At 41.8% G+C, this 12593-nt stretch overlaps 2 protein-coding genes across 2 annotated transcripts; both read right to left on the bottom strand.

Annotated features, from left to right (window-relative positions):
• Window positions 1–2510: 2510 nt before the first annotated feature.
• rbp3 (retinol binding protein 3) lies at window positions 2511–5792 on the bottom strand. The gene is made up of 4 exons (XM_073488934.1): window positions 4599–5792; window positions 3952–4142; window positions 3433–3575; window positions 2511–2836 (listed from the first exon to the last, which is right to left on the bottom strand). Exons 1-4 carry the CDS (start codon window positions 5790–5792, stop codon window positions 2511–2513), a joined length of 1854 nt encoding a protein of 617 aa, XP_073345035.1.
• A 1740-nt stretch (window positions 5793–7532) lies between these two features.
• On the bottom strand, window positions 7533–10301 carry irbpl (interphotoreceptor retinoid-binding protein like). Its single transcript, XM_073490167.1, has one exon. It carries the CDS (start codon window positions 10299–10301, stop codon window positions 7533–7535), a length of 2769 nt encoding a protein of 922 aa, XP_073346268.1.
• Window positions 10302–12593: the final 2292 nt, after the last annotated feature.

The following is a 12593-nucleotide window of genomic DNA, read 5'->3' as shown; positions in this document are numbered from 1 at the left end:
CGTAGCAACAGCTAGCGGTTATGCTAGCAATGTGCTGTCCTGCTTGTTTTGAAATGGTCAGGTTATCAGTTCTTACATCCTTGAGATTTTCACAAAATCAAACCTTTACTGTTGTTTCTATGTTAAATTAAACTCAGAAACTACAAATCAGAATTTACAACATAAAATTGTTTTTTTATTGTTCAGGCGGAGTCCACCATTCCTGCTCAGGATTTAAATTGTCTTTGTATGCAGGAGGGGTTCACAGTTGCATCAGAGTTGTATTAAGTTTCCGCCTGTGTAAACTGGCCACTTACTACTATATAGCTTCAAATTAAGTGTTCAAGTGGCGAAACACCAGGTGGCTTTTATTGTGAGGCAATAACAGAAAACCCAATACATTTTTTCACTGAGATTAGCGCTGCACAAGCAACTACAAAAATGCTAGCTCCATCTGCTGAGGTTTGCAGAGTCTTCTTCTGAGAAATATTTGTATAACTGAACTTTAATCTGTCATTTCTACACAAACCAGAATACAAACAGATTACTAAATAGAAGCAGCCTGCCTTCTTCTTATGATCAGTCCCATTGTGAAACTTTAAGCTTCGGACCCCACCCCCCACCCCCTTCCACACACACAAACACTGTGCCCCTAAACCATTTGGCCCCTGTTTATGGTCTTAACACATGTTGATGCGTGGAGACTTTTCCCCCACCTAACTGATCCCTCCCGATCCTTGTGGTGTACAAATGAAAGTCTAGCACTTACCAAAGCCCTGTTATTCTGTCTCACGTTCTCTCATACATACAGTGTCTTTATATACACTAGCCTACATACATACCACTGTACAACACAGAGTCCTGGCCTGTCTTTATGGTTTCTTGAGCGCATTCTCACAGATTCCTCTCATAGTCAGTCTCAGATTGTTCTCGCCACAGTGTCTGTTTTTTGGATAAATCCAAACAAAACCAAATTCCAATAACATGGCCAAATTCTTCAGGGAAACTTAACCCACTTTACTATCTGGGTGCATATTCTGAATTGCACCACAAAAATTATTGTTCCAGCGGATTCACATCAAAGTTATCCAGTAACCAAATGCAATATGTCTCTCTGCACAATTAGGGTCAAGTCTATTAATTAATTACACAAATGGGAAGCTTCAGCCATTTGTTCGACAGCTTGAGAGACACTAAAAGTTGGTGTCATTTTATTTTAAAATCAGATAAGTTGAGGAAGTTATTCTTTATTTTACATTTAAGATGATAATGAGAGATTTGAGAATTTGTGATACCAAAGTTTGCTTTTTTTGTGGTGTCCACTATGCACAACAATAAAAAATGGGCTATTGTGTATGTTTTTGTAGTTTGTCTAGCCCCTAAAACATGGGATCAAAATGATTCAAGACTAACTTTTGTTCTGATCAACACGATGCTTTAACTCCGGACCTAAACCACTGAAACCACCAAAGCTGTCACGGTCAAAGCCTAACTTGTTCCTGCAGTCCTTGACATAATGGGCCTCAAGCAAAGCATAATATTCACCATTGTACTGTAACTGACAAAAGACAAAGTTTGAAAAGCTGGAAAACAACCCCCTTATGCACAAAGTACTTGTGATGCAGTTCAGTTTCAGTTCAAATCTTCAGTTGCTGGATGATCCTTTGGGTACCAAGACTTTGTCTATTGTGGCACAGATGTAGATGTCCATATGTTTACTCCATTGTTTTTCAAATAATGCTACAACTTAACAGAGATGTTTTGTTCTCTCTCCAGCCATTGGTTAATGGCAATTATAGGACAGATAGATGAAAAATTCATAAAAGGACTTTTGTATTGTAAACCTTTTTTTTCATGTCTTTGTTGCCTCCTTGAGTGAAGTAAAACATGACCAAAACACACTTTTTATATGTCAGTTGTCTTCTTTATTGTGTCTCACCACTGTCATTGATACAACCAAAGCAGGCCCACATGGCATAATGGACATACAGTATTCCCCAAACACAATGGGAGCATCACTCGGTGGTTTTCTGACCACAGCAACAAGTGGATTACTTCACAGAGGTCCCAATTCCAAATATCCAAAACAATACATGAATGGCAAACTTAGTTTGAAACCCTTTTTATGTGTGTTTACTTACTTTCTTTTGCATGTGACTTCTCAAAAATTAAATCTTTGAAAGCTGCTTTGATGATGTTATGACAACTGATCTTTGACACAGACTTCTTCATACCCACTTCACAAGAGAATCAGCTCCCCAGCGCCACTCATTCTCAAAACCTTTAGCAGCCAGAGTAACATTCAACACAAATAAAATCTAGAGGTAAATCCTACTGTTGGAACGTTTCTCTGCATTACGAAAGGCTAAAAGGCTTAGGTTTGAGGTGATGAATAACAGATTACACTTACTGTGGACTTAATCTACATTCCTCACTTCTTAAAACAAGTCTAGATTCTAATTCTTGAAACCATTTGGCTGCCAAAGCAAAAGTGTTGAAACCCTCCCACTCGGCTTTGTTCAGGTCATGATTTACTTCTGGCCCGCAAAGTGCTTGTTTAAGACGGTCTTGGCATACTCAAGGGCATCATCAGCTGGGACGGGTAGGTGAGGGGCGATGCCAGCTCCTTCCCATCCTGGCCCGAAGGTAGTGTCGGAGTGGACAGTGGGGATGCTGAGGAAGATGTCGGTCTCACCGACACGGAAATTCTTGGGTGGGTGGGAGGACCCATTGGTGGTCTCTCCCATGATCATGGCGCGGCCGAGGTTCCTCATGATGTAAACGAACTCCTCCGCTGCACCGGCAGTTGCTTTGCTGGTCAGGATGATGAGGCTCTTCTTGGAGCCGTACCTTTCACCTGAGGAAGAGGAGAAAAGGAGGCAGAACACAGTTAATGAGGCAGAAAAGTGATGTATGCATCATGAAAGGGTCAATTTCTCTCTTCAATCGACGCAGAAAACTGATTAGCATTGAAAAAAATGTCATTTGTTTTGCGAACCAAAGATAGATTTAAGAGTGACTTGGTCAACCAGGATGACTTTAAAGACTCAACTAATTTGTCAAGTTTGAGGCATTGCATCCATAAGGCCAATCGGACAGTTCACCTTGAAAAGCAACTGATTTTTGGCCATTTGGGGGCAGAGGAAACTTACTGTAAACACGACACTGATCATCTTTTAAGATGATATGCCAATCTTGTTAGCAAACTGTTTCTAATTTTATACCTCGGCAGATACAGAGCATTGTTAGCATTCATCTGGAGTCATGCCTCTGGCCAGTACAACTTTCATTTTAGCTCTGTGTTTGGTCTCCACCAATTCCTTAAGGAAATATTTAGGCTCTTTAGCTGCTAAATGCTACACTATGTTCACCAGCTAGGTGCTAACTTTGTTGGTAACAGGAGTCTTGGGTACTTATGCGATCATTTACATAACATGATTTTTTCTTTATTACCGGTGAGCTCAGGCAGGCTCCGGAGCTCTGTGGTGGTGCCGGACGGTCTGTCGTACAGCTTGTCCAGCACAATCTGCCTTTTATTATCAAAGAAATAAGAGCAAAAGCCGGAGATGGCTGTTGTTGGGCCACCGATGTTATTCCTGCAAAAAACAATTGGAGAACAATCATAGAAATGTTAGATTCATGATGAAACTGAATGATCCCGAGAACGGTGTTAACATCGTGGCTCGAGTGCGGTTATATGTTCAATGAGTTTATTGAACAACTGATCAGCAATAAGATCCACCTTTTTCTCCAAGACTCAGTTAATACGATTTGTTGGTGGTCCATATTTAAAAATAATATATAGACTACAAATAGATACATCCTAAAAAGCAATGCTATACTTAGGCTGACTAAGTAAACATGGACTGATGAGCTTCAGCAGCTTTAGCGGTTGATTTTTTTCTTTCTCCTAAATGGACCTGTGCATTTTTAAAAGAAGCTTCAACTCACTCCGTGAGCAGGATTACCCACCTGAGGTCAATGATCATAGCGTCAGTGTTGACAACTTTGTTCCAGACGTGCTCAACAATAATCTGGGCGATGGCCTTGACCTCCTCGAAGTCTCCGAACATGTCAAAGCGCAAGTAGCCGATGTTGTTCTCGAATATGTCAGTGTGGAAGGAGACTTTGATCAGCTCAATGTACATCTCTGGAGTATAATCCTGTGGGAGAAGAACATGCAACAACTCAGCATTTGTAATATAAGCATGACCAATATGTCTCACTTAATATAATCAATAAAAAGTCATTTTTTCAGCAATTGTTCGTATTATATTTGCCGCATATTACAAATTTCTCTTACCCTCCGTATACTAAACATTTTATCTAGTGCACTGCCAAATCCTCAGTTTTAATCTAATTTTAAAAGTGTAAAAAGCATTTTGACAATTACATTGTTTATCCACTCTACCTAATCACATCACAGTAACCAGTACTTTTACAAGCGTTTTGAACACCAGATAATTTTGAGCTCTGTGAGTGAAAAACTCATTTGACAGCAAAAAGGGAACTCCATTTAAAACAACAAACAAAATTTTTCTGTATTTGAATATTTAAAAGCGACAATAAAAGATACTTTCAAAGGCAAAAATCAATAATCTCATGTTCATGGGTCTCACCATGGGTGGCAGGGCTGGGGTGTTCCTGGTAGTCTTCAGGCTCTTGTCCCCGGACAGGGTCTTCAGGTCAGTGGACAACTTCGTCTCTAGACTCTCCCTGGAGACGATCATGTTGTACTCGCCGTTTGTCAGGAGCCCTTTCAACTTCTCTGCAACATCAGCCCCGATATTTTCAAAGGCGTAGTTGTCAGCGATCAGGGTTGCTGCTCCCTCAATGATGGCTGGAACCTCGGCGCGGAGGTTGACAATTTTGATTGCGGTAGCGAGGGCATCCTCGGCATTGACCTCCACATTAGGAGTCACACCTGTAATCTCCCAGGAGGAGTCGGTGATTGGGTTGATGGATTTTGCAGTTGGCACCGTAACGTAGAAGTCAGTGTCGCCCACTTTGATTTTTTCAAGTTTCACAGAGCCCCCGGCAGTCTTCTCGCCCACAATGGTGGCCCTCTTTAGGTTCTGGAGGCAGTAGGCAACATCCTCGGCAATGCCTTTGGTGTTCTTGCTGGTGAGGATAATGAGGGGTTTGGTGGCGTCGTATCTTTCCCCCAGCAGTGTGTCCATAGAAAACAACTTAGTGGTGGTGTTGGAGGGTCGGTCATACACGCTATCAATGTGAATCTGAGGCTCGGCTTGAGTGAAGTAAGACACAATGTATGGGATCCCTGAGACGTCCCCGCTGCTGGTGTAGCGCAAGTCAAAGATGAGAGCTGAGGTTGGCAGGATTTTATTCCAGACCAGGTCTAGGAGCAAAGGACCAACCTTTTCAGCGACCTCCTCCCCAAGGATGTGATCGATCCTCAGGTAGCCAATGTTGCCCTCAAGGATGTCGAGCTTAATTGAGGTCTGGAGGACGGCAATGAGCTGCTCTGGCGGCAAGGGAGGCATCTGTGGGGGAACCACGGGGACGTAGTTTGGCTCAAAGGAGACCATCAAGCGTGGGTCGCTGACGGTGGTCTGGACTCCAGAACTGAGGACATTAGCCAGGGATTCACCGTCTGGGATGTTCAGAATCTCTGTGTTGCTGCCGGCTGCTTCAATCGCCTCCTTCATCCCCACCAGCTTCTCTGGCGAGCAGTAATTGTCCATGACGATTTTTGCCATATCTATGATGAGGTTTGGGGCAAAAGAGGCATGGATAAAGGAAACATTTCCCAAAACTAGCAGAGATGCCACCAGGAAGAGGGCTTTTGCCATGTTTGTAAGTTTAGTTTAAAGTGAGTAGATGGAAAGTGGAGGCTGTTCAGCCGAACCTCCTTCTCCGAAGAGGTTCTTTGTCAAATGGCACTGTTTTGGCTGCAAGGATCCTGTTAACACACTCATAAGAGGATTTGGCCCATAATAAACCTCTAATCGTATTATCCTGAGTACTTTTGTAAGACAATAACAACCTTGCCAAGTAGGTGTAGTAACAAGGGGGTGTTGCCAAAGATGGTAGTCTTAAATTTATACAAGGTATTTTGAACACTCATTTATTTAAAGTTACCTGTGTCAAATAAGGTGAGCTTTGTAACCGACAAATATCTAGACAGGGATTAAGGGTGTCGAAAGTATCCATCTTGCTAAGTTTAGTCGCTGTTCACTTGAAGCCCATTGGTGTCAGTATTTGTAACTGGGGTCACTAAGAGTCACTGAAATCACAAGAAAATGTTGAAAACTCATCATTAGCATTTACGGTAATTCAACACAAAAATCAAAGCTGATGTGTGCCCTACTGAGGAAATGTGCTTGTAAATGTCTGGAGAGTAAATCAACAGTCAGAACCACTGAATTCTTTATTGTTTCATAAATGGTGCACATTTAATGGCATTTGTTCAGTTGGTGGTTGCCTCCTCTCTGAGGTGGTGTTGAAGTGAGAGTCAGTTAAGATTTGTTTGGTACTTGCTCCCTCTGCTGGTGGTTTTGAAGTTAATAAACAGAAAATTTGAATGAAACATCATTACAGCATTCAGAAAAAAACACAGTGAGAAATAAGTAAAGAAATAAAAATTTTTCTACACAACGACATAAATCACCATACTACACATTAACATAATGATCAAATCATTTGGTAAACAGAATATCTACCTTATAATATGTGGCATTTAAAATGAAAAGAAATAACACATACTGTAATATTAAAACAGAAGAGTAAAAGGCAACTTTACATCATATAAATGAAAATATACAGCTGTGGTGGGGTTAGGGGTATAATGTCATCATTTAAATTGAAGGAGTGCAATGTAATCTACCTTAAGAAACATATTTTTGGTGAATTATTTTAAGTTGAAAGTTTTTTTATTCAGAAAACTAATTCACTTTTCACACTTAAATGGCATCCTCTTTACTGGATTTAATATGAAAGTAGATAAGTTGATTTGAGGTTTGACCCTATCAAAAGCAAATAAGTTTCCTTTTGTAATGAGATTTACATTGTTCCATACCCATTCAGTATCCGTCTCTCTAAATGAAGGCATCAGATAAAAACCTTAAAGGTAAAAGTACATTTCACAGTGGAGACAGCTTGGAGATACTGTAAATGTCAAACAGGATTACAAAGATTAATTTCTCCCACCACTATATTTTTGTGAAAAGGCCACTGTAAGCAACTTGAAATAAAACCAGCAAAAAGAAATTCTTGTGATGACACCTCTGTTATACAAGATGACCTCCAAATTATATTTAATTATATTAGTTACATGCATGCCTAATTACTGCCTTAAATTAAGTTGAATTCATTATCAAAAACATTACTCAACTATTACATTTCATTTACAGGATAAGATTATTTTATGTACTGTAGCTGTGGTCAGTGGGACAGCATGACTGGTTCATATCCAACATTGACTACTAGGCCACACAAAGAAACGACTTTGACACTGAGCTGGTGGCTAAACACAAGACAGATTGATAAAAGAACATAGTTTTCAAAGGAAATAAGAATACCAACACGAGGAATTATTTTCCTTGCTCTTTCTTCAACAGCCTTGCTGCAATAATTCTCTGTGCTACAGGAAGAGCGTCAGTGGCCTGGGCAATAACATGAGGCTCAACCCCTGAGACACTCCACACTTTCCCAGTGATTGCACTTAACACAACCTGGTTAGGGATGGAAGCGTACAGGACACTGTCCCTGATCTGATAGGTTCCACTTGATAGAGACCCTCCGATCGTTGGTTCACCAACGATTGTGGCCCTTTTCAGGTCCTTCATAGTGCGAGTGAACACTTCAGCTGCTGACCCTGTCATATGACTGGTGAGGATGTAGACGTCTTTGGAGGACCCATACCTTTGACCCTTAACCTGAGGCAATGTCATGACCTCTGTCATGGTGTTTGTAGTGCGGTCGAAGACAGTGTAAAGATGCTGCAAAGGTTCAGCATCGAAAAAATAGGTGCACAAGAGGGGAATTGCTGTTGAAAATCCACCGGTGTTGTACCTCATGTCAATTATGAGAGCATCTGTGTTGACTATCTTGCTCCACACTAATTTTAACAACTGAGGTCCAGTGGCCTTTACCACCTCTACATCTGCCATCATGTCAAACCTTAGATAACCAACATTATCTGACAGAAGATCAATTTTAAACAAAGCGTCAATCATGTATCCGACTTCTTCAGCAGTAGGGATCATTGGGACATCACGAAGCGACTCGGGCTCGACATCGCAGTGGAAGACATGGAGGCGGTGATCATCTGAAGTCTCTTGCAGGTCTGCCGTCAACTGAGATGCCAAAGATTCAAAGTCAACCACTGACCTGTATAATCCCTCAGTCCATTTCCTCAACAGTATCTTGCTGACCTCTATTGCGACTTCATGGATTGCATAGTGTTTTTCCAACAGTTCCCCAGTTCCCTCTATAAGGGACCTGAGGCCTTGGTGAAAATCTGCAATCTCGTGAGCATGCTCCACAGCGTCTTCGGCTAGCACAATAGCATCAGGGACCACACCACCTCCCAGCCAGAATTCACCATTGTTGTCCAAAAAGTTGATGAAAGGGACAGTGATGGCAATATCTGTTCCCTCAATTTGAAACGTCTTTGAATGCATCAAAGTGCCAGATGTAATTTCCCCAATGACTGTGCCACAATGTAGGGACTGTACAAGGTAGGCAAACTCTTCGCCAACACTTGATGTGTAGTAGCTGGTCAACACATAAACTCCACGTTTGGAGCCATAGGATGGGCCTGTAATGTGGGGTAGAGAGTTATAGTCTGTTGTTATGTTCTGAAAACTGTCATGTATTGTGAAAAAGTGATGCTTCTGGGATGGGTCCTGCAGATAGGACAGTATAAGAGCTAGAGATGTAGAGGATCCACCAGTGTTATAGCGTAGATCAATAATCAGGTTATTAGTGTCTTTGAGGGGTTCCCATACCGTATTAGCCATGAGCTCTTCGACTTTAGCCTCTGCAGACAACTTGACAAACTTATCAAAGCGCAGGTAGCCCGTATTGTGTGGGAGAATTTCCACTTTAAACGTTGTATCAACCAGCTCTCTTAATAATTTCATATCATCTTGAATGTTGTAAAGCTCCGGATCCTCCTCTCCTGTGGCAGCATCGTCTTGCATGTATTTGATGATAAGTCGTGGATCTTCAGACACAGTCTGGAGGTCATGGTTAAGTCTGACTGCCAGGTCCTCCTCAGATACGACAGAGAATAAGTCTGTAGATTGCAGGAGTTGAAGAAGAGCTGGAATTCTGTCAGTGAAAGCATAATACCTCCTGATGATGTCAGAAATACTCTGTATAACTTTTGGAATGGTACTCCTTACAACCAGAAGGGACTTGGCTTTCACGACAGCTTCCTTGGCAATGACACTGACCGTTGGGGAAACACCATTCACTTCCCAGCTCTGACCTGTGATTGGGCTAACTGATCTTGCCACAGGAACAGTTATGTAGAACTCCGATTGAGCGATTCTTATCTTTTGGACTTTAACTGACCCACCAGCAGACCTTTCTCCAACGATGATGGCCCTCTTTAGGTTTTTTAAGGTGTATGCCACTGCCTCAGCCGCCCCCACAGTACGCTTGCTGGTCAAAATAATCAAATCTTTGTTCTTTCCATACTTTTCGCCTGGTATTGATGGCATGCTCCACAGCTCCCTGGTTGTATTTGAGGGCCTGTCATACACAGTGTCAATATGAATGAGGGATTCAGAGTCTGAGAAATAGGAGATTATAAAAGGAACTCCAGACAATTCTCCAGCTGTGCTATACCTCAGGTCCAAGATGAGTGAGGATGTTTGGGCAACTTTATCCCAGATGTTGTCCCTCAGCAGAGAGCCAAGCTTTGCCGCTGTCTCCTCCCCAATTATCCGATCAATCCGCAAGTATCCGACATTGTTGTCCAGGATATCCAGCTTGACAGAGTTTCTCACCAGCCAGATCAGCTGCTCTATTGGGAGAGACGGCAGCATCTGTGGCACCACTGGGACAAAATTTGGCTCGTATGTCACAGTCAACCGGGGATCATTCAGCGCCCCTTGTACTCCGACTGTGAGCACAGCTGCCAGGGTCTTCTTGTCTGAAATCTGCAGGATTTCTCCGCTGTTTATGGCTTGTTGGATGGCCTCCTGCATCCCAACCAGGTTCTCAGGGAAGCAGTAGTTTTCCAAAAGAATGTTTGCCATGTCTAACACCAGGGCAGGCTGGAACGATGAGTCGACAGATAGAGTACATAGAAGAAGTGTCAAAAGTAGTGGTGGTGAGTGTTGCGCCATCTCAAATGTCTTCATCATCTCCGATGGAATAAGACTCACTCTGTCTTCTCTTTCACTGGGCTGTATTAGTTCATATGTCTGCGTTGAGGGATGATGGTTTTTGTAGGAGGGAACACTGTCATTGCTGGGTTTTTTTGGACAACAACATCAACATAAGAGGCTTTTGTCCCAATAAACCTTTAATCGCATTATCTGTGGTGCTTCAGCTAGCAGACAATAACAGACAAAATAAAAAAATGGCAAAAGGGAGCCTGTGCAGTTTCTGACCTTTTCCTATGTAATGCATGTTTGGTTTCTTACTTTTATTTGATTCTCATCTTTGTCCAAGGGGCTTAACGAACTTGACACAATTTAACATTTTACTATTGTTTTCTTATTTATGCTTGAATTACAGTGAGCATTTTTTTTAATTCACCACATGCTATCCTTTTTATACTAAAACCCCCTTAACATTTATTTTAGATAAACTGGTTTAAGGGACAGGTGATTCAGGATATTATTGATGTGAGAGCCTGATCTGAAACTCTCACGCTCCTTTTCCCTCACTCTCTCTCTCCCTTGTCTGTTATAAAAGCTTATGGTGGTGTATTTTAGTGCGGTTGGTAATCTTTAAGGGTCATGTCTGGGTCGCTCCACTGGTGACATGATTACACAGTTTATGGACACGTGGCAAAGCCTTCTTAAAACACATGCAGGATCAGAATTGGATGAAAAAACACTAACACTGGATATAGGAACAAAAGGTTGATTGGAAAATCTTTATCTGGATTGAATGCTTAAGTATTTGCTCACTTTGCTTTTTATCCTGCCTTGGTATTTTTCAAAGTATTGCATTTCTGTGCTTAGTTTTTTGTTTTTTATTAAGTTTTTAAAAAAAATAGTTTCATTCGGTGGAGGAATGACTCTTTTATATGCTGAAGTGTTTGATCCGTACCTTGAGCTTGAACCTGACATCAGTAAGGACTTTAGCTCAAGACACTCTGAGACCGTGATCCAGACAATTTCGCAGCTCAGAATTATGCAGCCAGACGTGATCTCCGTCCAAATGCTGGACAGTGCTCAGCTAATCTTAACGTCTTAACCATTAATACCGCCTCATGCCTTACATAATACAATCTCCTTTGCCACTTACACGTACACCACTCAAGACTTGTGTATCAAATATAAGAACAGGCTACAGCAATGGTTTGGATATTGAAATCCCTGAATGGCTAACTTCCTTGAAATATTACTCCAAAATTTGAAGTGATTTTGAGCTGTACGAATGATCTTTAAAGGCACGGCTGCACTCCGCTAAAATAATCTCAATTGATAAATTGCATGTCAGTGAACGGATGAATTTATCAGCTACACTGTAGGCTAGCTAGCTCAATAAGCTAGTCAGCATACTATTTTCAGTGTTGCCTTTGAACCTGTTTAATGTTTCTATGTTAACAAGGGGTCGCATGAGACGGGAGTTTTCCTGAACCCTGAAGTCTGGCCCACAACCGTTTCATTTTTATCTGCTCTCATCAGCTTCATTTCCAGACACAGCAGCATAGGTGCCAACTCTCACGCTTTCGCCGTGTGACACACGGTTTTGCCTGTTTTCACACGCACTCAACCGTGTGTCACACAGCGAAAGCGTGAGAGTTGGCAGCTATGCAGCGGGCACCCAGCACTAAATGGCAGGCCGAGTTAGCAACTAGCTTGTAAACATAACAGAGCATTTAGCAGCTAAAGCGTCGGATATATCCCTCAGGAACTGCAGGAGAGCAAAATAGGAATAAAACGTGTGAATACTAGACTTACATTAGATCGGTGAACAGAAATTTGAATGCTAATGTTGCTTTGTGGCTCCTCGATGTGTAAATAAGCCTTTGTTGGCTAACATGTTAGCCATGTTAACTTTATGAGGCGGTTATACTGCCCAAAGAGGACAAAAATGAATCAATACTGGCTTAAGGTTTGTCAACAGACAATCCAGACATTTTAAAATGGCATGTTAGCAGAGTTGGGGGAGGGGCTTTTTCTTTGCTTGCTTTATTATTGGGGCTATTTTGAGACAAGAGAGAGTTTCTACATGAACTTGTCCCCCAGTTGGTTTTGTGACAGAGGTCCCAGCTCTGATAAGGATGTGTCACTGACTTCAAATATTTACAAAGCTGACACTGTGCATTAAGATTTCTTCATTTGATACAAGTCAGAAGCCTCCGAGTGGTTGAACTGTGGACTGTGACATCTACAGACGAGCAGAGTTCAGGTAAGTCAGGATTTGTGTGTCTTGAATGTTGTGAATAACATACCAACATA

This window comes from Pagrus major, chromosome 20, assembly GCF_040436345.1.
Source record: "Pagrus major chromosome 20, Pma_NU_1.0".
In the NCBI taxonomy this organism is placed as follows: Eukaryota; Metazoa; Chordata; class Actinopteri; order Spariformes; family Sparidae; genus Pagrus; species Pagrus major.
The sequence above is the reverse complement of the archived record's forward strand: the minus strand, read 5'-3'. Positions and strand labels throughout refer to the sequence as shown.

What these genes read in the sequence shown, in the direction of transcription:
- irbpl (XM_073490167.1), bottom strand. Translation starts at nt 10,301, where the DNA reads ATGGCGCAACACTCACCACCACTACTTTTGACACTTCTTCTATGTACT.
- rbp3 (XM_073488934.1), bottom strand. Translation starts at nt 5,792, where the DNA reads ATGGCAAAAGCCCTCTTCCTGGTGGCATCTCTGCTAGTTTTGGGAAAT. An exon ending in CCCCAGCCCTGCCACCCATG is followed by an intron (nt 4,143 to 4,598) that starts GTGAGACCCATG and finishes CTTCTCCCACAG; the next exon opens with GATTATACTCCAGAGATGTA. An exon ending in GAGCCTGCCTGAGCTCACCG is followed by an intron (nt 2,837 to 3,432) that starts GTAATAAAGAAA and finishes CCTCTTCCTCAG; the next exon opens with GTGAAAGGTACGGCTCCAAG.